Source organism: Nuphar pumila, chromosome 17, assembly GCF_984573655.1.
Source record: "Nuphar pumila chromosome 17, dmNupPumi1.hap1.1, whole genome shotgun sequence".
NCBI lineage: Eukaryota > Viridiplantae > Streptophyta > Magnoliopsida > Nymphaeales > Nymphaeaceae > Nuphar > Nuphar pumila.
The window spans coordinates 1996379-2022214 of NC_143265.1; the positions used below are offsets into that span (position 1 = coordinate 1996379).

Sequence of the window (25836 nt, forward strand, 5' to 3'; positions counted from 1 at the left end):
GGGTCTGGTTCATGTAGTTCTTATCAGGTCTGAGTATGGTTTCTCTTATAGTGGACCCGATTAGACACGAGTCTAAACCCTATGCCATTTTTGAAAATCTGGTTCAAGTCTGATTTCACCTTAGTCCTTACCAAACCCAACCCTTGAAAACCCCTAGTTGTAACTGTGATTTACAATCACAAGATCACTAGAAAATCCAAATTTAACATGTTATTGCAAACATGCCTCGTGATCTAGTTTGCAAGAGATTTCAAATACCGTTTGAATGTAAACAAACATACTTTTTGATATATAAGCCAACTTTTTTTTAGAAAAAAATCTGGGGTTAAGCAGACCTCTTTCAGATATACAACTATACCATTGGGTTTTGAACTTGCAACGTCCCAACACAAGGTGACGTGCACTAGCTGTTCCTACCAACAAAGGGAGCCCCCATTGGTCGATATATAAGCCAACTGCATCCAAACACTTACGTAGCAAATTGATCAGTATTACAGTTAACTAACTGCTCCCACCTTGGAGCCCTTCTGAGCCAACGCAACCAAGACCAAACCTCACCACTGAACAAACCCAGTTCAGTTTTATGGAACCAGAAGTCAAAACCATGACCCCGTGTTCCACGAGCCCATAACCAGGACCCAGACGTCCCTCCCTGTATCCACAAACCAGACTGCACTCATATGACATATGTAGAGAAGCAATAGGACAGAAGAGGCTTTTCCCCGTGGGCACTCACAACGTCTTTCCCGAGCGTCAAATTCAAAATATCGAAAGAATCCCGAAATTTCAGCGGCAAGAGAGAGAGAGAGAGTCTTTGAAACCGGTCATCACTCGCATCAATGTCGGCCTCCTTAATTTTTTCACAGTTTGCCTCTGTCTCTTTCTCTATCCTTCCCTCTATTTTCTCTCTCTATGTTTTCTATTCCCATATAAAAGCCCTTTGCTTTCCTTCTTCCATCTTCACCAAGATTTCTGATTCCACTCATTCCCGGTGGAGAGAGAGATCTTCCTTTTCTTTAATCCCCACCAAGTTTTCCGGTCAGCTCTAGAGAGAGAGAGAGAGCTTCCCTTTCCAACACCACCAAGTTTTCCGGTCACCTCTATATATAGAGAGATTCCCTTCTTCCATCCCCACCAAGTTCTCCGGTCACCTATATATATATATATATATATATATAGAGAGAGAGAGAGAGAGAGAGAGAGAGAGAGAGAGAGAGATTCCCTTCCTTCCATCCCCACCAAGTTCTCCGGTCACCTCTACACAGAGAGAGAGAGAGATTCCGTTTCTTCCATAGAGATGGGTGGCGGTCAGGATCTGCCTTGCGACAGCGACGGGGCGTGCATGGTGTGCAAGGCGACGCCCGGAGAGGCGGAGACCCTCTTCTGCGCCACCTGCGGTACCCCTTGGCACGCCCCTTGCCTCACTTCCCCTCCCCCAACGCTCTCCTCCACCCTCGCTTGGGAGTGCCCCGACTGCTCCCATCCTGCCGACGGTGCCACAACGATGCCGGCGCCACAGCCTGCCCCCACCGCTAAGGGCGCGTCCGGTGACCTGCTCTCTGCCATCCGGGCCATCCAGGCAGACGCGTCGCTCTCGGAGGAGGACAAGGCGAGGAAGCGGCAGGAGTTCATGACGAGGAATGCGAGGGCGGGCGAAAAAGAGGAGAAGAAGAAGAAGAGAGGGGGCGAAGGCGGGGAGGACAGTATTGAGGAGGCTTTCAACTGCACCTTTTGCCTGCAGCTGCCGGAACTCCCCGTCACCGTGAGTTTTCACCACCATCGCTGTTTTTTTTTTTCGCTCTCTTTATCTACCAGTCTCCATCACGACACCATTGTTATCCTCATTGACCCCCTCGTTTCCGTTGACGTTGTAGTCTTGTTCTTTTTCAGCAATTTGTGTATTTTTCCGGGTTCGAGCCATCATCGACATCGTTCATTCATTTGGGTTGTATTGTTGATTTGTATCACCGCCATCACCATTTGGTTAGTTTGCATTCTTCGCCATCGTGTGGTTATCTAGACACTATTTCTAAGTGTTAGAGATAAGATTCTGGAAGGATCGGGCACCTCACCTCTTCCCAAATGGACTCTCTTGCTAATGTAAAGGCTTTAAAAGAATCCAACAAGGATCAAGATAGAAGGGAGAAACCTGTTATGAGAAGAGTCCTCAAACCAGCTAGAGAAGGTCTCTAACTAAGAGTGTTCCTAATCCCAAGGATAACCTAGATCTTTCAAATGTATTAGGCTCTTATTGTAATCTATATAAAGACAATAAAAGGAAAGATTCAACCTTTTGAAAAGAGAGACCATCGTGAAAGTATGTGTTTACCGAACCACGTTAAAAATAGTCTTTGCATGTGTGAGTTTATTTGGTTTATCGTGTGAGTGTATGTGTGAGTTTATTTGGTTTATCGTGTGAGTGTAGTTCACATTTCTTATTACGAAGACACAAACCCATTCACCACCACGAACAATGTTATAATCATCGTGCCTTTGGTGTTAGGTGGTGGTTTGTATTAACATCAAAATGAGCACCTTTGACTTATTGAGACGTTAGGCCCATTGGGGTTCTCCGTTTAGGTATGCAATTCCAACAGTCGTCATCATTGATATTGCTATCGCCTTTGTTATGGTATTATTATTGTTGTTAAACCTTCTGTTCTCTATCGTTGCCACCATAGTGTTGTCCAATTTCATCTCCACTGTGAATTCCCCTTCTGGTTATCTGAAAGAGGGTCATTTTGCTTAGTGAAATGACAAAGTCCTCTTGCTGTTAGTGTCGTTACGCAGGTTTTCTTTAGGGGCAATGACCCATTTCAGTATCTGCTGGCTCGTGAACGTCGTTGCAATTGTTTCTTCATGACCAATTGACTTTTGTCATTCAATCATCTTCGCTTACATCATTGGATCATCTTCATTAACATTGGCATGATCAATGCCGTGGCCCTGATAGTTTCCATTTTGGCAATTTACTTAGTTAGCATCGGCATCTCCATTAAACCCTCGTTACCACGTTGCCAGTCTGAAATCTTTCTGTTTTATCCTCTTCTGTTACATCACATTAGTCATGAACATGGCCTTGATGCCTTTCTTTTTTGGGTAATGCGCAACTGCTCTGTTCATTATCGTCACCATGCAACGCTGATGCTATTAACATTTCTATTTCTGTTGATCCACAGACACCATGTGGGCACAATTTCTGTTTGAGATGCTTCCAGAAATGGGTGGGTCAGGGGAAGAGGTCGTGTGCAAAGTGCCGGGGTTCCATTCCTACAAGAATGGTGGAACAGCCAAGGATAAATGCTGCATTAGTGGCAGCAATCAGGTTATCAAGGAGATCAAAATTGTCCTCTGATGTTGCTGCTACCAAGACCTATAACTATTCAAGACACAACAATGATCGACCAGACAAGGCATTCACGACAGAGAGGGCAAAAAGGGCAGGAAAGTCCAATGCTTGTAGTGGGAAGATCTTTGTGACCGTTCCTCCTGACCACTTTGGCCCTATCCCTGCAGAGAATGATCCAGTAAGGAATCAGGGGGTCCTTGTTGGTGAGTACTGGGAAGACCGGATGGAGTGCAGGCAATGGGGAACCCACCTCCCCCACGTTGCTGGGATAGCTGGACAGTCAGATTATGGTGCACAGTCGGTCGCCCTCTCTGGTGGATATCTGGATGATGAAGATCACGGTGAATGGTTCCTCTACACGGGAAGGTTAGTACTTGGGTCTCTCTCTCTCTCTCTCTCTCTTGTTCACTGTATATTTTTTTATGCGTCTGATGGTCATTTTCTCATGTGCCTATGGTTGATCACTCTAGTTTGGTATTCCCTTGTATATTTTTTTGTGCTGCAATTTTTAGTGGGGGGAGAGATTTGAGTGGGAACAAGAGGACGAACAAAGAACAATCATTCGATCAGAAATTTGAAAAGTTGAATGAGGCATTGCGTGTTAGTTGTAAGAAGGGTTACCCTGTTCGTGTCGTCAGGTGAGTTTATCTCCCTTCCTGTTTCTTCCTTTTCATACCTTATTCTTATTTAATTAGTCATCGATTGGACATGAAATGTTTGAAAGATTAATTTCACTTTAATCCTTCAATTAGTTAGCCTTGAAAAGGTAAAGGTGTGCTCTTGCAGTTTTCACAATAATGCAACTAATGGCATCTGTAATGATGGTTGCTGTCTTTAATTATGATCTGGTTGGAAGTTCAATAACACTTGCATAGGTTGAGATCTGCATATGGGCTGTTTTGAATTGATTTTACCTAATCAATGTTGGGGCTGCTTTTAGAAGAGGCTTGCATGATTGAGTGCAAGTCTGTGAATGCGTAAACATGCTTCTGGTGCTGGAGCAATAAATAGTCTCTGTCCCTGTGGATTGGTTTATGCTGGATTTTTTGGAAAGGCTGACTTTTTGAGTATTAATTTGTTTTGGTAAGTTAGTTGTTTCTTATAATTGTCGATGCCTATATATGGCCTATATATGAAAAATCAAATATAGGCACTAAATCATTTCATTCGCTATGCTCATATATTATTCTTGAAGAAAATCAAATTGCATAAAATCAGTTCAATTGCATGCAATGTATAGTGCATGCTGAGATTCTTCAAACCTACATGGTATGAAGAGGATCACCTATATATATATATATTTGAATGGAGTTGAAAGATTGTTACACATCAAATTGGAAACATTCTGAAACTCCCATATTTTCACTTGTCCATTTCTCCATCTCTGTTCCCTCCCGTAATGAACATAAAGTGGAAAAAATGAAGAAGTAATAAGGATTTTTCAAAAAAAAAAAAAAACTTTAGAAGGTGAGAAAATGAGAACTGAATGGGTGACTTTTCATTTTGTACTCTTTTACTTTTCTAAATTGAATTTCCCCCAAAAATCATTATTTTATATATGACATTTGAAAGTGTCAGATTTCACATTTCAAAAGAACAGATATATAGTTAAAAAAATCTGATTTTTACTTCATTACTTATTGTAAGATATGATTTGAATTTAGTGGCCATGTATCACACTATATAGTTGTAGACACCCAAATTTTCCAGAATGCCCAAAACCTCAAACCTCATGAAGTCCATCGGTCCTACCCCGGGACGACACTCCTGAGTTGCTGTCCAGACCCGGGTCTTTTTCTGGGATGGCACAGTATGTGCCGTCCTCCCTGTCTAGGCCATTGTCCCACAGGATAGGTTGTCTTTCTGCCTGGGACAAGCCATTGTCCCATAGGATAGTTTGTCATGCATTGGGACAGAGCATCCTGCCTGTTCTAGGTATGGTACCGCACCATCTGTGCTGTCCCACCCCCCACTATCCTCGGGTTGGGCTGTGACGGATTCTTGTCTGTCCTTGTCCTGGATGGCAGACTGTCCTGTCTGTCATTGACGGCAAACTGTCCTGTCCACACCTGTATTGGATGATAAACTGTCATGCCCATCCTTGTCCTGGACAAACAAACTGTCTTGTCCATCCCTGTCTTGGATGACAGATTGTCCTGTCCATCCTTGTCTTGGATGACATGCTGTTTTGTCTGTCCCTGCTGTCTGGCCTTTCTCTTCCCTGTCCAATCCTAGTGATGGCACACAGGGAGTGCTGTCTTGCTTAGGGGTGGCATCCAAGGGTGCCATCCTGCCTCAGGACGACATCCAGAGGTGCTGTCCAGGTTGTTCCAGCCTGCCTTTTCCCCTACTGTCCTTTCACCCTAGGGGATGACACAACAGAGTGTCGTCTAGCCTGTAGGACGACATAACATAGTGCAATCACAGTAATGCTGTCCAGAGTTGGGGACGACACACATAGTGCTGTCCGTGTTTTGCCCGATCCAGTCTTTGGATGTCAAAATTGTTTAGCCATCCGGTCTTCGGATGGCAAAACCGTTAAGCCGTCTGGTGATCCGAATGTATGGATACATCATTTTTATTTGGCTTATCCCCATCCGTTTCTATCCGCATCCTCCCCCCTCCTGCTTGTTTTCTAGGAAGGAGGACTCTTCTTGATGAGTCTTGTCCTCATTTGGGATATACTTGGATTCATTTTGGTTTGATCTCGACTCAAAAGATCCAGTGATTCATATCTCATCCAGAATTTTATAAATAGAATTGAGCCCCTACAATGTAGTCATCTGAAAATTCTTTGTTTAAGCCATTGCCTTATAGAGAATGAGTCCTAGCTTTGCCATACCCTTCTCTCTCAAGTTGTCATTATAACGAAATATGCGGAAAAGAAAAGTATGTCCTACAATGGACATTCACACATAGAAATCAAAGAACAAGTCCAAAAGAGGACATACACAAAAGCCAATAATGGCTAGAAAGCATAAAATCTTATAAATGCACTAAAGGGCTTGAAGAAGCCACGCATTACAAAGGGGGAGACCCCACTTATTTATAGGCAAGAGAGGAGTGAGGGAGAGTTAGAGAAAAGCAAGAGAGAGGGACCATTGGGAGTCCCAACAAGGAGTCGTTGGGCTCCCAACGACTCTTTGTTGGGGCCCCCAATGGCTGTGCATTAAATGCACAAAAAGAAATAAAAAAAGACAAAAAAGAAAAAGGAAAAAATAGAAAAAGAAATAGGAAAAAGGAAGAAAAAGGAAAAAGACTAAAATGCCCCTATTGGGCGAGATTACAGAACTACCCCTTATCGGGTAGTGAATGATAAATATATTTATATATATATATATATAAATATATATTACATATATTTTAACACCCTCCCTCAAGCTTTACGGGGATACAACGGAAAGCTTGTTGAGAAGAAACATGAAACGAGGAGCAGCAAGAGCTTTGGTGAAGAAGTCCGCCAACTGGTACTCGGATGTGACGTAGGGCAGTGCTATGGTTCCTTTTAGGTATTCATCTCGAACATAGTGGCAATCCATCTCAATGTGTTTAGTACGCTCATGGAAGGTGTGGTTGCTTGCAATATAGATAGCACTCTTGTTATCGCAACACATCTTCAAAGGAATTGAGATGACGATGCCCATATCACAGAGGAGACTTCTAAGCCACACAAGCTCCATGGTTGTAGTGGCCATTGCACGATATTCCGCTTCAGTTGAGGACAATGATACTTTATGTTGCTTCTTGCATCTCCAAGAAATCATAGAGTCACCTAAGAAAACACAAAAACCAGTGGTTGAGACTCTATCATTGGGATTTCCTCCCCAATCAGCATCTGTATAAGCAATTAAATCAAGGGATGATGAGGAGGAAAGAAAAACTCCCTTAGTTATGGTGTTTTTAATATATCTGACAATCCTTAAGACTGCACTCATGTGCACAGTTGTAGGAGCATGTTGAAACTGACTGACAGAGTGAACGACATGAGCTATGTCTGGCCGAGTGATGGATAAGTATGTCAGAGACCCAACGAGTTGACGGTAGGGAGTAGGATTCTCGAGAAGTGTCCCATCTTCTAGCCTGAGCTTTGCATTGATAACCTCAGGGGTTTCTGTCTTCTTATCATCCGAAATTCCAGACTTGGCACAAATGTCAGCAACAAGTTTCATTTGAGAGAGAATATACCCCCGGGGAGAATATGCAACTTCAATTCCTAGAAAATATCTTAAGAAACCAAGGTCAGACATGTCAAAATTTTCTTTTAAAATTTTCTTAATCTCATGTATTCCTTGCTCATCACTTCCAGTGATGATCATATCATCAACATATAGTAGTAGAATAACTACAGAAGACCCTGCACTCTTTACAAACAACGCAGTGTCAGTATAACAGGAACGAAAATTTAAGCTAGTCATTACATTGTTAAATCTGTCATGCCAAGCTTTTGGAGCTTGTTTTAACCCATATAGTGCCTTTTTTAGTTTAAGAATTTTGTTTTCACCAATAGATACTCTTGGTGGAGGATCCATATAAACCTCTTCACTTAGTTCACCATTAAGAAATGCGTTCTTAACATCCAATTGATAGATAGGCCATTTTTAACGGATGCAACCGCAATAAGAGTCCTAACACTAGTCATTCTAGCTACATGAGCGAAGGTTTCTTCATAGTCTATTCCGTACTCTTGAGCATATCCTTTGGCTACCAACCTAGCTTTATAGCGTTCTAATGACCCATCACTTTTAGTTTTAATTTTGAAGACCCATCTACATCCAATAGTCTTCTTTCCATTGGGTAATGAAGTTATTTCCCAAGTTTTAGCTTTTTCAAGGGCACTAAGTTCTAGTTTCATGGCCTCAACCCATTGAGGAATGTTTTTGGCTTCATTATAGTGTGATGGTTCATGATAAGAGTGTAATGCAATTAGGCATGCCCTATATTTTGGTGTTAGGGACTCATAGGAAACAAACCTATTAGGAGGATTGGAGATTCTGCTAGATCTCCTTAAAGAGGTTTCTTCTATGTTGGAACTCTGAGAGTATTTTTCTAAAGCACTTATGGGAATTTCTTGACCACGCCTAGCATAGGTTTGAATTGACCTATTTTCAACATCATTACTTCCATTTTCAACATTACTAAGAGGAGTATCCTCTAAATCATTAGGAACATCCTCTTCGTGAGGAGACACATCTTCTTGAGAGAGAAGATCAAATAAGAAAGCATATTCGCTTTCATTAATATCTTTATTTTTCTCAAAACCGTTCTCATTTTCTAAAAAGGTAACATCTTTGGATACATATAGTTTGTTGCTTTTGGGGTCGAAGCATCTAAAGCCTTTTTGATTTTCTCCGTATCCTAAGAACACACATTCGATAGCTTTGGGAGATAACTTATCTCTTTTATGTGTAAGAACAAAACACTTACACCCAAAAATTCTTAATCTATTAAAATCGGGTGTTCTTTCAAAAAGTTTTTCATATGGAGATATGTTTTGTAGGGATGAGGATATCATTCTATTTATCAAATAAGTGGAGGTTAAGGCGGCTTCGGCCCAATAGCATTTTGGAATTTCTTTAGAAATAAGGAGAGTCCTAGTGGTTTCCAAGATGTGTCTATGCTTTCTCTCGGCTAGACCGTTTTGTTGGGGAGTCCTAGGACATGACCTTTGATGACAAATTCCATTGGTTTCCAAATATTCTTGAAATTCATTTGATAGATATTCTCCACCGGAATCGGATCGAAGAATGGAGATATTAGTTGAAAATTGATTTTTAACAATCATATGAAATTTTTTAAAGAAGTTAAAAACTTCGGATTTTAGGTTGAGAAAATAGATCCACACATATCGAGTGAAATCATCAATGAAAGTAACATAGTAAGAATATCCTCCTTTTGATATGACCGGAGAAGGACCCCAAACATCCGAATGAACTAATTCAAAGGGTCTTTTGGATACAAATGTTCTCTTTGGAAAAGGGATGGATTTCATTTTTCCAAAAATACAACTCTTGCAAACAAAATGTTTCTCATTACAAAATTTCTTTCCAAAAGGAAAGGAGTACATTTTTGAGAAGCTAGGATGTCCAAGTCTTTGATGCCAAGTTTCTATATTTTTATCTTGGACATGATTACAAAATGAGTTGATGGGAAGTTTCAAATGGTTCATGTAGTAGAGATCTCCCCTCCTATGGCCTTGCCCAATCCGCTTCCCGGACTGGAGATCCTGTATAGAGCAACCCTTGGTTGAGAAGGAGATTTCACATCCATGATCACATATTTGAGAGACGGATACAAGATTTAAATTAAGTTGAGGTACTACTCTTACATTTGGCACAAAAAAGTCTTTTGAAAAGTCTAAGGTTCCAAAACTTTTAACTTGTAAAGAGGTACCATCGGCGGTTGAAACAAAAGAATTTTTGGAGTTGCTACATACATTGGATAGTCCATTTTCAATAGGGGTCATATGAAAAGATGCTCCAGAATCAAGAATCCAAGAGGGCGTACCTGGAGGAGAAGAAGAGGCAATGGCGGCTCCCGAAGTTGATGGCGATTTGAGTAGAATTTGAAGTGCTTTGGATAGTTGAGCAAGGGAAAATGACTCTTTCCCTTTCATTGGCTCCTCCTTTTTTGAAATTTCTTCAATAATAGCAACTTTCCCTTTTGGAGGTTCATTTATCTTTGGACAATTAGGTCTTATATGACCCAGTTCTTGACAATGATGGCAAATGGCTTTCCTATAATTGCCATTATAGTTATTTTGCCTCCCAAAATGTGGAGGCTTATATGCTTTCGTATGATTGCCGGGTTTAGACACGGCAAGAACATCATCTCCTCCTTTAATCATGCCAAGACGCGTTTCTTCTTGGCATATTTCGGCTATGGCATCTTCTAATGGAAGTGGTTTGGATCTATGAAGGAGGGAGGACCTAACTTGTTCATATTCGGGCCTAAGCCCATGTAAAAATTGGAAAAAGTGTTCTTTCTCCATTTGCTCTCTTCGCATTTCCACATCTTCACTTGATACCCATTTGGGTTCAAGAAGGGATAGCTCATCCCATAAAGGTCCAAGAGTGCTATAGTAATCTCTTACACTCATTTCACCTTGCTTAATGGTACGAATTTTTTCTTGGATAAAGAATTGACGAGCAAGGTCTTTTTGGGTATACATACCTTTCATAAAGAACCATGCTTCATTGGCTAGACGGAATTTGGCAATGTTGGCGCAAATCTTTAGCTCCACGTTGTTCATGAACCATGCAAGAATTTTTGCATGCTTACTTTCCCAATCTTCTACCTTGGATTGGTGATCTTCAATAGCCTTCATGCGAGCATTTCCTTCTAAAGCTTTTTCTTGATCACCATCTATTTTTGTAAGTTGAAGTTGAGGTTCCCTAATGGTGCCCATAACATATCCCCAAAGCTTTTTACCTTTGAGGTTGTTCTCCATGGCAGCGGCCCACATCATGTAGTTAGTACCATTGAGCTTGAAGGAGAGATCAATCTTTTGTTCTCCTTCCATTATAATGGAGGATAAACAAGAAGAGAGATAAAGCTAGACAACTAGCAAAAAGAATCAAGAGCACAACCAAGGCTTTGATACCATGTAACGAAATATGCGGAAAAGAAAAGTATGTCCTACAATGGACATTCACACATAGAAATCAAAGAACAAGTCCAAAAGAGGACATACACAAAAACCAATAATGGCTAGAAAGCATAAAATCTTATAAATGCACTAAAGGGCTTGAAGAAGCCACGCATTACAAAGGGGGAGACCCCACTTATTTATAGGCAAGAGAGGAGTGAGGGAGAGTTAGAGAAAAGCAAGAGAGAGGGACCATTGGGAGTCCCAACAAGGAGTCGTTGGGCTCCCAACGGTCACAATTGTGACCGTTGGGGGCCCAACGACTCTTTGTTGGGGCCCCCAATGGCTGTGCATTAAATGCACAAAAAGAAATAAAAAAAGACAAAAAAGAAAAAGGAAAAAATAGAAAAAGAAATAGGAAAAAGGAAGAAAAAGGAAAAAGACTAAAATGCCCCTATTGGGCGAGATTAGAGAACTACCCCTTATTGGGTAGTGAATGATAAATATATTTATATATATATATAAATATATATTACATATATTTTAACAGTCATACCCTAGCCATTAAAGAACCCTTGTGCTTATGCAGAGGTGTTGTCGGACTAAAAAAAGCTAAAAAGAATAAAACAAACCATTAAGTCCGAAAAAGGTACTTTCCATATCCTTGGCTCGTTTATCTTGATTTTGTTTAATCTTTTGATTGGTGGTTATACACACTTTCGTCTTTATTCGCATACCTTAAACCAGACGACTAAATGGGCTGGCCTACCGTCTCAGATCCGAAAAGGTAATTGATGGTTTGCCCAAACTTGGAAAAGGTAGATGGGCGGCGAGGGAGTCTCGCCGTTTGGGATTTGAGAAAAGAGATGGAGGGCCGAATGGCTGCCGTCCTAGATTCGGGAAAAAGGAGACGAATGACGGGGCTGTCCTGTCGTTCGGGACATTGACAAACCTGGATGGCAGAGGTGTTTTGCCATCTAGAGTCGGATAGACCTGGATGACGTCACCATTCTGCTGTTCGGGACCATAATAGTTTTTTTTTTTAAATGGGGAGAGCTCAATGTGAATTCAATGCACGTGTTGAGGCTTCCCAAGCTTATGAGTGTCAAGACTAGCCAAGCTGATGAGCTGTTGGATTATCTTGTTGTTGACTTTGTTGAGGAGAGGAGCTCTGACAATAATGGTGCCTAAGATTCGATGCTGACTTCGGGGAAGAAGACGCTTCGGATGATGCCGAAGAGAAACATGTTGACCTCGGCAGTCGTCGTCGTCGTCATGAAGCCGTCATTCATCATTCTCGGCGAGGGCGCATGACTGCGATGGTGTCGACCCTTGCAAGCTGCTCGTGGCAGACTATCTATAGCTCTTCAATTGATTTGCTTGCTTATCCGATCCGTGAGTTATTGACTTTTCAGAGTCATCACATATTTGGGGTGATATTGTTCGGCGAGATACCTGTTTTAGCAATTTAGTCTGCTTTCTCCCCTTGAGTGTATAACCCCCAAACTTTTCTCTTGCAACATGTAGCCAATGTACGTTGATCCGTTCATGTTGACTCAATGCGCCTCTGGCGCGAGAAAGTGGGTGATGACCCCTGCATGACGTTGCGATGGTGTCAACCCCTGTAAGCTGCTCGAGGTGGACTATCTAAGTTGATTTTCTTGCTTACTCGGTTCGCAAGTTCCTGACTTTTCAGAGTCGTCACATATCTGGGGTGATATTGGCGGGCGAGGTACTCGTTTTAGCAATTTAATCTGCTTTCACCGCCTTCAGTGTATAACCCCCAATCGTTTTCTTGCAGCCTTTAGTCGATGTACGTTGCACCGTTCATGTTGACTCAATGCGCCTCTAGCACGAGAAAGCGGATGACCTGCTGCCAACCTTAGATCACTTGGCTTTTGGAACCGCAAAACCTTCATGCCCAGTTGGTAGAGAGGTTTCGCCCGATGATGCAGACTTTTTACTTCTCGTGGCGGGAGATGACTGTTACACCTCTGGATGTTTTCGAGATCTTAGGCTTTATGGTGGTGAACTCCTGGTGACTGTGATAGATACCCATCCCCAAGTTGTTTTTCCAAGGCTGATTGGGAGGCGTCCTGTTGGTTTTGGTGGGAAGATCCATCTCGGGTGGCTTTGTGACACTTACATTGTCTCCTCGGGATCTTTATCACAAAGCTCTGACATACCTCTTCTTTTTGTTGGGTGGAGTACTCTTTCCTAATGCTAATGTGACTTGGGCAGATGGAAGATTCTATCACTTCCTAGAGTGCATCAAAGACTACGACCTCTGTTTTGTTGTTGTGGCACATCTTAATTGTTACCCATCACAGTATGCAATCAGGGAGACCCATGTTAAAATATAGTATGTGTATGGATCTGGATCCAGATCCATACGCACGTTAAAATGAAACACATGCATAATATTGTTTCATTAATGGCACTCTTGTAATGCTTCTGTAACAAAAAGGCTTATTGTACATCTGCCATTTTTTATAATGCTTAGGGCTTGGAGGTCAAGCTGTGTGTGCGCCGCCCCAGCCATTGTGCATCCCTCTCTGTGGAAGCTGAAACAGATACATACGAAATCAAATCTCATATGGTATCAAAGTCGTGGTCGCGGAATCGTATAAGAGGTGTGTGAAGAAACAGGTTTTGGATTCATCCTTCCCCTCTTTTATTCTCCTCTCCTACTCTTCTCTACAACTCGTTCTTTTCCTGATTGAAGCCATCCCATCATCTGTCTATCTTCTGCTACTCGTTTTTTTTTATCTTCTGTTACTCATTTTTTTTTTGTTATTCTCGTTCATTGGTATTTTTTTATCTTCTTCATTCCATCGTCTGTGTTGGTTCCATCTTTTCCTCAACATCAACGACTGCATCCTTGAATTGCAGACAAACCGACTGCAGTCCCCTTTTTTATTACAAACCATCTCTTTGATTCCACAAGTTTTTCCTTTCCTTTATTGCTGCTTTAGTGTTCTCTGTGCAACGCCTATAGGCAGATTATAACATTTTACAATCTCGATTCTTAATTTGAAAAAAAAAGGTCTTATTGGTAGTACAAGTATATGCCTTATTAAAGTTTTACTGATTGATTGAGTGATCTCAAATCTGTTTATTTTTTTTTCATTCATTTTGTTTGCTTATTCATTGTTCCACTGATATGGATTACTCTTCGTCATCCGATCCCTCTGCAAATTTCTTGAGTCAGTTCGTTACAGAAAAATTTACTCATTCTAATTTTTTGACCTGGAAGAGGCAAATCCTTCCTTTTATACGGAGTCAGGATCTTGATGAACTTTTGGATGGTTTAGTTCCTATACTATCACGACTTATTTTGCAGGAAACCAAGGATGAGAAGGGTAACACAACTACTGTTTCTATTAAGAATCTAGAGTATACAGCTTGGAGGAAGCGGGATCAGTCTTTGGTTGCTTATATTACGTCAACACTCTCTCAAGAAGTGTTAGTTGCATTGCAGCGGATCTGTGGAGTAAACTGTCTCAGACATACTCTCAGATATCAGAAGCTCGAGTTATGTACTTAAAAAATGAATTTCAGAGTTTGAAGAAAGGCTCCATGACAGTCATGGAATACATAGGCCGCTTGAAGAGTATTATTGACCAATTGGCGGTTATTGGAAGTGCTATTGCAGATAAAGATAAAGTTCAACAATTTCTCAATGGATTGGGCCTTGATTTCGACATGTTTACCACAACTTTATTATGCCTTCCTCACTTGTCCACCTTTGACAACCTTCAAGTGAAACTCCTCCAGCATGAGATGATTATGAAACAAAGGGCAGAAGGAAATGAATCAGCTCGTTCTCATTCAGTTTTGGCCATAGACACTTCTGTAGGTTTTGGACGAGGGGATGGAGGTCATCAAGGAGGCAGAGGCCGCAATTGTTTTGGGCAGGGAGGACGTGGTATCTTGCCTACACCTAATATTTTAGGGGTTTTTAATACAGGGAATCAAAGGGGACACGTGAAAGTTGATTGTTGGTTTAATCTACATAATAGAGGAAAGGTAAACAAAAATTGAAAATAAATCAACTACTATTGTGGACACGAAAGCACCATCTACAGATGTCACAGATGACGATCAAGCAAAATTAACAAGGTGAGTGGTATGTTGATTCCGGTGTTGACATACATGTTACGGGTAATGCGGGTAAGTTACGGGAGATGAAACTTATTTCTTGCTCCTAACATTAAAAAGAACATTGTTTCTGTAGCTAAACTTGTTGACGATATGAATTCTTCTGTCGAATTTACTCCCTCTTCTGTTTATGTTAAGGATCTACGAACGAATGAGACGTTCGCTAAGGGGGAGCAACAAGGAAACATGTACATCTTCAAGGAGATTCCTTCAGTGTCTTCGCCTTCCGTCCCAGTCCTCCAGTTAAAGTCGTCCAAGCATTCTTCAGTGTCTTCGCCTTCAGAGTCTTTGTTTTTTCCTTTATTGGAAGTTTTTAATTCATCTCATTGTAATAAGCCAGACATTTGGCATAGTTGTTTGGGACATTGTAGTCGGGGTTTCATTGAAAATCTTATATCTGATGGTCTTCTTCCAAAGTCTAGTTTATGTTCATTTTTTGATAATAATAAATGTTCCTTATGCGAACTCTGCAAAAGCCATGTTCTTCTGTTTCATATTATTAATAAAAGGGCTTCAAAGCCATTTGAGATTATTTGTTCCGATATTTGGGGACCAACACCCATTCTTTCTCTTTCTTGCAGTCGTTACTATGTTATCTTTATTGATTCTTATTCCCGTTATACTTGGATACATTTCTTGAAACATAAGCATGAAGTTTTCCAAATATTTCGAGAATTCCATTCGATGGTCAAAACAAAGTTTTCTTATGATATTGTGCATTTACAATGTGACGGTGGAGGAGAGTATTCATCAAATGAGTTTATTGCCTTTCTTCGGGATAAAGGAATAAGTCGACAGGTTTCTTGCCCTCATACCCCTCAACAAAATGAGGTTGCGGAGAGAAAACACAAGCATATTGTCGAGAGTGCGATGAGCATGTTACATGATAGCAATGTGCCCGTTAGTCTCTGGATAGAAGTTTTTCACACATCTATTCATGTTATAAATCGTCTTCCTATGACACTTCTGGATAAAAAATCTCCCTATTATATTTTATTTGGGCAACATCCCTCTTATGATGAGCTGCGTGTTTTTGGTTGTGTATGTTATGTACATATTGATTCATCTCTGCGAAAAAGTTTCAGGACAAGGCCGTCAAGTGCAGATTTGTTGGGTATATGGATGAATACAAAGGCTATCGATGCTATGACCCTACTACAAAACGTATTAGGACCTCCAGAAATGTTGTTTTTGATGAACGAAATTTTCAGGTCAACGACTCTGAAGAGTTGTCATCTTGAGAAGTAGAGGTATATGATCCATGGATGAGCGCAAATCTTTTTGCTAATACAGGAGAAACATGTCAGGCAAATTGTCCTTCCTTCAGCTTGAGTAGGGAGTTGAATGACTCACAGATGCATGTTGAATCGTCTCGAGTTGAGCCACCTCCGGTAGAACGCTTCTCTGGACATATATACACTAGACGAGACAGAAATACAGAGCCGAGGAATGTGAAAAGCATCACCAATGCTCCGGCTCAAAGGCCGTCACGCATTAGGCATCCTATTCAACGATGAGTGAGTTATGAGACCTTTTCCCTTGATTTTCAGTTGTTTATGTCTCAGCTCACAAAACAGGATGAACCCACTTGTTTTAATCAAGCCCTTCAATCCCGTCATTGGATTGAAGCTATGAATGAAGAAATGGAAGCACTTTATGAATGCCAGACTTGGGAAATAGTACTTCGGCCAAAAGGAAAGAATGTAGTTGGCTCAAAATGGGTTTATAAAACAAAGTATAAGCTCGAAGGAAATATTAACAGATATAAGGCGCGACTTGTTGCTCGGGGATTCACACAACAATATGGTGAAGACTACGATGAAACCTTTAGTCTGGTAGTCAAAATGGGTACAATTCGTGTCATCATATCCCTAGCAGTCGATCGAGGATGGAGCCTTAGCCAGATGGATGTTAAAACTGCATTCTTGCATGAAACTTTAAAGGAAGAAGTGTATATGGAGCAACCTCCTGGTTATGCCGAAAAGGATCCTACTGCCTGGGCGTGCAAACTAAGTAAATCTCTGTATGGGTTGAAACAGACATCCCGTTCTTGGTTTGAAAGTTTCTCTATGCAAATTCAAAGTTATGGTTTTAGAAGATGCTCTCTGGATCACTCGCTCTTTATTTACCAAAAGGCAGACATTGTTATACTTCTTGTATATGTTGATGACATTATGATCACTGGGAGTTCAGATAATCATGTGCAAGACGTGAAGCAGTTTTTAATGAAAACTTTCAAGATGAAAGATTTAGGGGAGTTGAGGTACTTTCTTGGTGTGGAAGTTGACAGACAACAAGACACATTGACACTCATGCAACATACACTCTTGACCTTCTGGAAAGAGCCGGAATGACGAATTGCAAACCAGTCAGCACTCTCAGTGTATTACATCAAAGGCTGAGCTCTGAAGATGGCCATCTTTGCGTCAACCCTACAACGTATAGAAGCCTCGTGGGGATGTTACAATACTTGGCCTTTACCAGACCTGATATAGTTTATGCTGTCAATCAGGTATCCCAATTTATGCACCCTCCAACAGAGGGTCATATGGAAGTTGTGAAGCGCATTCTTCGCTATTTAAAAGGAACTATAGGAGACAAACTTGTTTATCGCAAGAACCATAATTTGCATAGAGGACATGAACTCATCACTTACACAAACGCAGATTGGGCAGGGGATCCAGATGAGAGACGATCTGTCTCTGGATATTGTGTATATATTGGACACAATTTAGTGTCCTGGAGCAGCATAAAACAAAAGGCAGTGGCATGATCGAGTACAGAGGCTGAATACAGGTCGATGGCTGGAGGCATGGCAGAAGCTACATGGATTCGACACTTATTGAGTGATCTTGGGGAAACAATTATTCGATCATTTCTTTTATGTGACAATCAAAGCGCAATAAACATTGCTTGTTATCCTATCCAACATAGCAGAGCGAAGCACATTGAGATTGATCATCATTTTATACGGCAGAAAGTCAAGATGAAAGAGATAGAACTACGTCATGTTCGAACAGAAGATCAAGTGACAGACTTGTTTACCAAGGGGTTAACTGGACGCCAATTTTGGCTATTGAAGAGCAAGTTATACATGCTCCCAAACCTCATACAACTTGAGGGAGGGTGTTAAAATATAGTATGCGTATGGATCTGGATCCAAATCCAGATCCATACGCACGTTAAAATGAAACACATGCATAATATTGTTTCATTAATGGCACTCTTGTAATACTTCTGTAACAAAAAGTCTTATTGTACATCTGCCATTTTTTATAATGCTTAGGGCTTGGAGGTCGAGCTGTGTGTGCGCCGCCCCAGCCATTGTGCATCTCTCTCTCTCTCTTCTTGTTTCTTGTGGAAGCTGAAACAGATACATACAAAATCAAATCTCATAACCTATACCATACTCGCGGGCTGTGCTTTGGTCTTGGGGGTACATCCTTACCCTTGCCCTGATGGGTCTTTCATTTTTGTATTTATCATCTTCTTCCCTTCCATTCAAGTTCTTTCTTTTGGTCAGATTTGGGGTCCTTTGTACCTTCCCTTGGATGACGTTCCATAGTTGGGTTCACGACGCTTATACCCATACATCCGTCATTGGCCGATGCTCTCATCAATGGAATCCCACACAACATATAGGAGCATGATTGATTCCGTGGACCCTTATGTAGTATGTATTAAGGTACCTTCCCTTTCCTTACTTTTCGACTTTTACTCAGCATCCTTTGTCTGTTTTGTAGGTGCGTTGATATCCATACACTAGGTATGACGATGCCATGGCGGGGAATGACGTGTGATATCTTGATATCCCTGTCCTCTTTTCTGTGATCGATGATTGGATTGGTACCATCCGAATCGCTTCAATTGCCAACTTTGGTGGATTCAATGCGTACCTCTCCCTAGCGAACATGTACCCCTTTTGATAAACTTCAGGCAAAACTCACATTACACAGTTGGTGGATCAAACCCCCATCAGGAGGCCTCATGGTATGAGCGCTACTCCGACCTATGTTGCTTGGTTCTCATAGATTTACTTGGGCACTCTCATCCCTCGTGTTTTTGTAAGGGAACCTGTTGCTCCTCACCAACATGGTAAGGGGGGTGATCGATCTCCACTCATCCTTCTGTGTCAAGGAGCAACACACCGCTCTTCTTTGCCCGAGCAAGGATGGGTAAGGGGGGTGATCAGGGTCCCCTCATTCTTTCGCGTCAAGGAGCAACACACCACTCTTCTTTGCTCGAGCAAGGGGATTCTGGTTTTGATCCCGACGAACTTTCTGCAGTCGGGCAAGGAATCCTCGTTCTGAGTAGGTACATCCCCTATTTCTCTTTTGTAGGGACTGCCATCATTTTAAGAATAGAACACATCTTTGCTGAGTTTATTTTCCTCTTACCTTCTCTATTTTTTTTTCTACTGAGAGTGGATCCTGACTTTTCCTAGGAGGCGGGGTTGGCCACTCTGAGAGATGTTGTCTTGGCTAGGATTAATAGGAAAGTCGTTATTCTTCTCAAGAGTGACTGACCGCATGTGAGTCCATCGCAAAATTCAGGGCACCCACCAAGCTGAACGGTTAGCAGAAAAGCTAGAGATTTGGAGAAAAACTGAACACATAAAGCATTCTTATAAGGTAAGAAGTTCAGTTCAAGTAGGAGTTAAACTCTCGAGTGGATCTCACGTGGTAGACACTACGTCAGACGACATTCCATGTTTTGCCGTCCAACATTGGATGACATTTCAGATTTGACCATCCAACACAAGGACGACATTCCCCGTATTGCCGTCCACCATGGGACGACATTCCTCTCTTGGCCGTCCATCACATTGACGACAAAATGGCCTTTTGTTGTCCATCACAGGAGCAAAAGATCATATTTGCTAACGGGCAACCTGAAAGCATTATTGTTTGTCCCTTCTCCATGTTTTCAAAGTTGGCCCGATCTCGTTCGGTGAGACCCCAAATAGTCTTGGCAACCAAGTTCCATGTTTACAAAATTAGCTTGGCCTCGTTTGGCGGGTCTAATCATGGTACCCACAAACTAGTTTTCTCTCCAAAACACTTGCCCGATCTCGTTTGACGAGACTCAAACGGTCCCCATAACTTAGTGTTTTTCAAAATCTGGTTCGATCTCGTTCGGTGAGACCCCAAACAGTATTGACAACCTGGTTTCATGTTTTCAGAACTTGCCCGACCTTGTTTGGACAAATCACAGTCCCACTACCTAGTTTTTTCTCTAAAATACTTGTCCGACCTCGTTCGGTGGGACACAAACGGTCCCCAAAACCTAGTGTTTAAAAAAAAAAACTTGCCTGACCTCGTTTGGCAAGACCAATCATGGTCTCGGCAACCCAATTTTCCTCCAAAACACTTGCTCGACCTCATTCGGTGGGACCCAAATGGTCCTCACAACCCAATGGTTTTTAAAAATTGGTCTGACCCTATTCGACGGGACCAAGCATGATCTCGACAACCTAGTTGTTCCAAAATTTGGATGTGTCCATTTCTTTGTCATAAATTGAATCGCATTGGTTAATGACAAAGACGTGCATCTCTAGACACTTAAAATTTTCAAGACGTCGAAGTGCTAACCTCTTTTGAGAAAATATATTTTAGAGTTTGAAGATGAAGCTTTCAAAGGGTAAAAGCCTACCTTGGGGCGACAATGCGTGTCCGACCGTTCCTCTTTGAGGACGACACCATGTCTGGACATCCCTATTCGGGATGACTTCTCGACCGATCGTGCCAGTTTGGGAAGGCCATTTGTTCAACCGTCTCACTTTGGGATGGTCCTTTGACCCGCCTTCTCGCTTTGGGATGACCTTTAGTTTGGCCATCCTACCTTGGTACCGCCAAACACGTTAGTCGTCCCATGATCCGAATAAGAGGATAAGCCATATGGCTTATTTCTATTCGTTCTTATCCTAACTTCCTCCCCTGCTTTGCATCTTTCAGGAGTGAAGGATTCTTCTGGATAAGTCTTATCTCCATTTGGGATAGACTCTGATCTATTTGGGTTGGATTTGGACCAGAAGATCCAATGATTCATATCTCGTTTAGAATTCTATAAATAGGGGTCCACCCCTATCGTCTGATCATCTGAAAATTCCCTGCGTGAGCGTTATCTTAGAGAGGACAAGCCTTAGCCTTGCCATACCCTTCTCTGTTAAGTTGTCGTACCCACGTAGAGCTGTTGAAGCCATTGAATAATCCTCGTGCCTACGCGGAGGCGTTGTCATACTAAAAAGATTTAGAAAAAAAAAGACCCTCGAGTCCGAAAAGGGTACTTTCCAGATCCTTGGCTCGTTTATCTTGATTTTGTTTAATTTTTCGATTAATGCTTATTAATGTTTTCATCTTTATTCGCATACCTTAATCCGTGATAGTGCAATTTCAACTGTGAAAATCGAGAAACTTGTTTGGGCTTTACCTTTCCTTTGGGCAAAGGACGGTCAGAGCTTGCAAACGGTGTCCCCACATCTTTCAAAAAGGATTTTAGAGAAAAAAAGGTAAGTCTGTCAATCTTTCCCTCACATTTTTTTATCAACAATGGGCAATATATAGTTGATTGTGTTGAATGAACATTAAGTTGATACTATTGCAAGTTTTTTCTTTTGATCATATCAGCTTTATTGTATTTGGATAAGAGGGACATGGTGCATGCCTTTTAGCAAAACTGAATCATTGTCATCTGTCAGCCCAAGGGCATTGCATGTTTCCTCTACAGTTCAGTGACAAAATGTTGTTTGATTTAGAGAAGTGCTCTTCAATATTTCTAATATGTGCATATTTCTGTGGTCTAATCAGGTCACATAAAGAGAAGCGTTCTTCATATGCACCTGAGAGTGGTGTCAGATTTGATGGTGTTTATAGGATTGAGAAATGTTGGCGGAAGGTTGGGATACAGGTTTGCTTCCTTGTTGGTTTTATGCTCTTGATTGTATTTGATGTAGTTAAGCTCCTCATGATAGTAGCTTATACATGATGGTTTTGCTGACTTAATGTGTTTCTATGACTAGAATAGCATCAAATGCTTTTGAAAATGCTTTGCATGTGAAAATTTCTTTTCGGTCCTCAGTTTCTTAATAATTTTTAGCAATTTCTTATTGGATGATTACATAGAGGATTTAAAATTTCCCAAATGAATGCCTGCACCCCAAATTTTTCACTATACTGCATCATTATACTTATCTTTTGCAAAAGAAAGCCAAAACCAGCTGATAATTGATTTTGTTTACACCTTTCAGGGCTTCAAGGTCTGCCGATACTTGTTCGTTAGATGTGATAATGAACCTGCACCATGGACTAGGTCTGAAACATTTGATTATTTCCACTTTCCTCCTGCTCTAATACCTTGAATTTTTCTTTTTAAACTCCTGATTTGGTGGCATGGGATTGGTTTTCTATTGTTGATCTTACTGAACCAGTTGAATCTTGCTCAGAAGCTGACATGATCTTTTCAAGACTCAATCTTGACAAATATATGAGATCCTTTCAATGTTTGAAGTTTCCCTTTGATTAGCGCTTTTGAATTAATTGATCATAATGATCTGCTTGTATGATTGATTTCCTGTCTTATTCAAGTGGTTGAATCTTATCCATAAATTGTTTATTGACTTAATCATTTGAAGATCCAAGCTTGGCTAGTGTATGAAGTTCCTTCTATTTTTTAAGGATAAGAGAGACTAAGGTGCTTCCTTTTCCAAGTAAAGAAACATTGGATAGTTAATGGGCCTGACTTTCAATATTTTAAAGCTCTGCAACACAATTTACTAAGTCTATCTAGTGAAAACAATTTTAACTATTAATACATGTGGTGTTCCTTTCACTTGAAACATTGGCACGTCAAAGTCAGTTCCACCCTATGTCACATGGGTGCGGGTGCGGGTGCGGGTGCGGGGGTGCAGCACTTTCAAAAAACTTGGGTGCGGGGGTGCGGCAATATATATATATATATATATATATATATATATATATATATATATATATATAAAGTCCAAAAGTTGAACATAAATGACCCTTGGTGCGTTGACCGGACCCAGGGTCAGGTTGGCCGCACCCGCACGTGCACCCGCTTCGCGTCGCATCGACGCAGGTGCGGCACCTAGTTGGCCAAGTCCCTGTGACATAGGTTCCACCTTGTTCCTTCATTCCTCATCCTGTATAGAGTATCTGAGAATCAGATGGGACCTTTCTGTGTTGGGCACTGTATCTGGTTCTCTCCTGGCCCTGGCTTAGTACCGTTCAATCAGCAGTCAGGCAGGATCTGACTCTTGTGACACCAAGTTGACATTGGTACATTCTTCCATGGAGCTGAACCAGGCTGGAGGAATTTGTTGAGGAATTGAATGCTTCTTCCACTTTTTTTTTTCAATTCTTGCATTGTGTTTCATGTGTCAAAGATTACCTAGCCCTTTGATTCTTTTTTTACAGTGATTATCATGGTGATCGTCCTAGGCCACTGCCATCCATCAAAGAGCTTAAGACAGCAACTGACATCACAGAAAGAAAGGAAAGCCCTTCATGGGATTGGGAGGTCTTTTTCTTTTAATGCTCTATTATTTTTTCCTCAGGCGTATTATTGTAATGATGCAAAAAATTCATGCATAATGTGCCTATGAAACTACTTTCAAAGGTGTATTTTTTTTCTTTTTTTGTTTGTTTCTTCCCAGGCCGTTTATGGCCTGTATTATTATATATTACATGATGTACACTTGGGACATTTACAATTTTGATATGGGTGCATATTTATGGAAAATCTTCCAACATAAACTGGGAAAAATAAGTTATTTATCACCATGTATAAATAGGTCCCTCTTTTTATACTTGGCATTCACTTTGAGTTAAAGGTGGGTTGGCTGGGTAGTAGTGGTTTTCACACATCTGATGTGATTGTCAACAGCTTTGTCACAGACAGTCACCGATTATTTTTGTGATTTCATTGAAACTGTGGAGGAACAGTCTACAACAACGAGTGAAAACCACTACCACCCAGCCAACCCACCTTTAACTCAATGTGAATCTGTTAAACTTCACTGTCATTTGTTTTCTTTATTTGACAATCTGTTAACCCTTTCCTTTTCTCTCATGATGCTTTGAGTTTGTCATAACCTTCAGTGTCTGTCCGCTATATAAACCATAATCATATTTACACACATTGTTTGATCTCCTTTGTCTTATCAATTTTGTGAACTTAGGAAGGAAAGGGTTGGTTTTGGAAGAAACCTCCACCTCCAAGCAGGAGACAACTGGATGATGGAAATGGTAAAAAATACAAAGTGATGAAGGCAAGCTGTGGCAGAAAAGGGAACAAGCTCCCTCCAGGTTGGCCCTCTGGTGTTTTTGTAGTTAATGGAGAACTTTAGAGGTGAAAGTACTAATAGTACAAATTTGTATAGCATGGTCTCTCTCTCTCGCTCTCTCTTTTAAACGAGTTCTTAGGAGTTAGCCAGGGAATACTGTTTTGTGTTGATATATTTTTCTTTGATCTCCTAGATGAGAAAGTAGAGGAATCTACTATTATTTTCTCCACTTTTTAAAATTTTCATACCAAACATCCCACTTGTCTTTTGCTCTTTGCAGTTGCATTTCCATATTTCTTTTATGTTGAATGTTTTCACAATTTTGAACCTTCTAAATTTTTACTTTGCAGAAATTCTCTGCAATCTTTGCGGGAAAGTTATGACCCTTCCAGTTACAACTTCTTGTGGTCATAGCTTCTGCAAGGCATGTTTGGAGGCTGCATTTCCACCAATTAGAGAGAGAAGTTCTGCTTGCGGGCGGAGCCTGAGAACACAAAAAGTCATCAGGAACTGCCCTACCTGCAAACAATGCATTGGAGAATTCTTTCATGATCCCCAGGTACATGAACTGAACATTTGCACTAGTTTAACCACTGGTATAATCTATGTAAACTTTGTTTTCTTTTCACAAGTCTGCTTGATTTCAGTTCTGCAAGGCACTTTCTTGGCGATTGTGTTTACATCCATGTGTAAACCTTTACAATTTTATGATCTGATTTTCTTTTTTATCTGCTAAAACATTTCAGGTTAACCTTGACCTGCAAACAGCAATTGAGAAAATTAAAGAGATGAGGGAAAATGTGGTAGAATCTAGTGGAGGTGAAGAAGTAGAAAAGGGGATTGATGCTGGAGAAGGTTCTGAATCCCCATCAAATGACGAGTCTGATGAAAAGGTAGAAATGGAGACAGCTGATGTTGCTGCTGAAACTCTGGAAAAGCCAGTTGCAGATAAAGGTAAACTCAAACGAAAGGGATCTGGTCATGTATACTCCACCAGGGCCCAAAACAAGAGGGCAAAGGAAAGCAAGATTGAAGAGAACGAAAGAATGAACGTTCTCCATCAAGCCCCTTGTTCTGTCTGATGGGGATTTTGAGTAGTTGACTTTCCTTCTACTGATCCCTAGTTTATGAATACTAGTACTATATCTATACAACGGCGGAAATTTTTGAGTCCTCGTTAAAATAGTTTAAATCAAAGTATGACTTCGAAAACATCTTCTGGCAGATTCTTCATGAGTTGGATGGTTAGGTCACACTGTTGTGATCGAGGATTCTTGGGTTTGAATCCACCCAGGGTGTTTATCCCTTGGCTTGGTTTTAGCTCTAGATCTATTGAGATGAGCTTGAGGTGGCTGGTTTATGAAAAAAACAGAAAAATTGTTTCCGAGCTCTTACTGTTTGCAACTCTTAACACTTAAATCTTCCCTATGTTATGTGACG

At 41.1% G+C, this 25836-nt stretch overlaps 1 protein-coding gene across 1 annotated transcript; it reads left to right on the plus strand.

Moving 5' to 3' along the window:
- Nucleotides 1-844: 844 nt before the first annotated feature.
- On the plus strand, nucleotides 845-25244 carry LOC149811337 (E3 ubiquitin-protein ligase ORTHRUS 2-like; the record flags this gene model as incomplete). The annotated part of the gene is made up of 9 exons (XM_089993852.1): nucleotides 845-1762; nucleotides 3180-3715; nucleotides 3862-3987; nucleotides 21902-22001; nucleotides 22342-22403; nucleotides 23528-23630; nucleotides 24292-24418; nucleotides 24747-24955; nucleotides 25143-25244. Coding segments are annotated over exons 1-9 (1830 nt in total), but the record flags the coding sequence as incomplete, so codon positions are not given.
- Nucleotides 25245-25836: the final 592 nt, after the last annotated feature.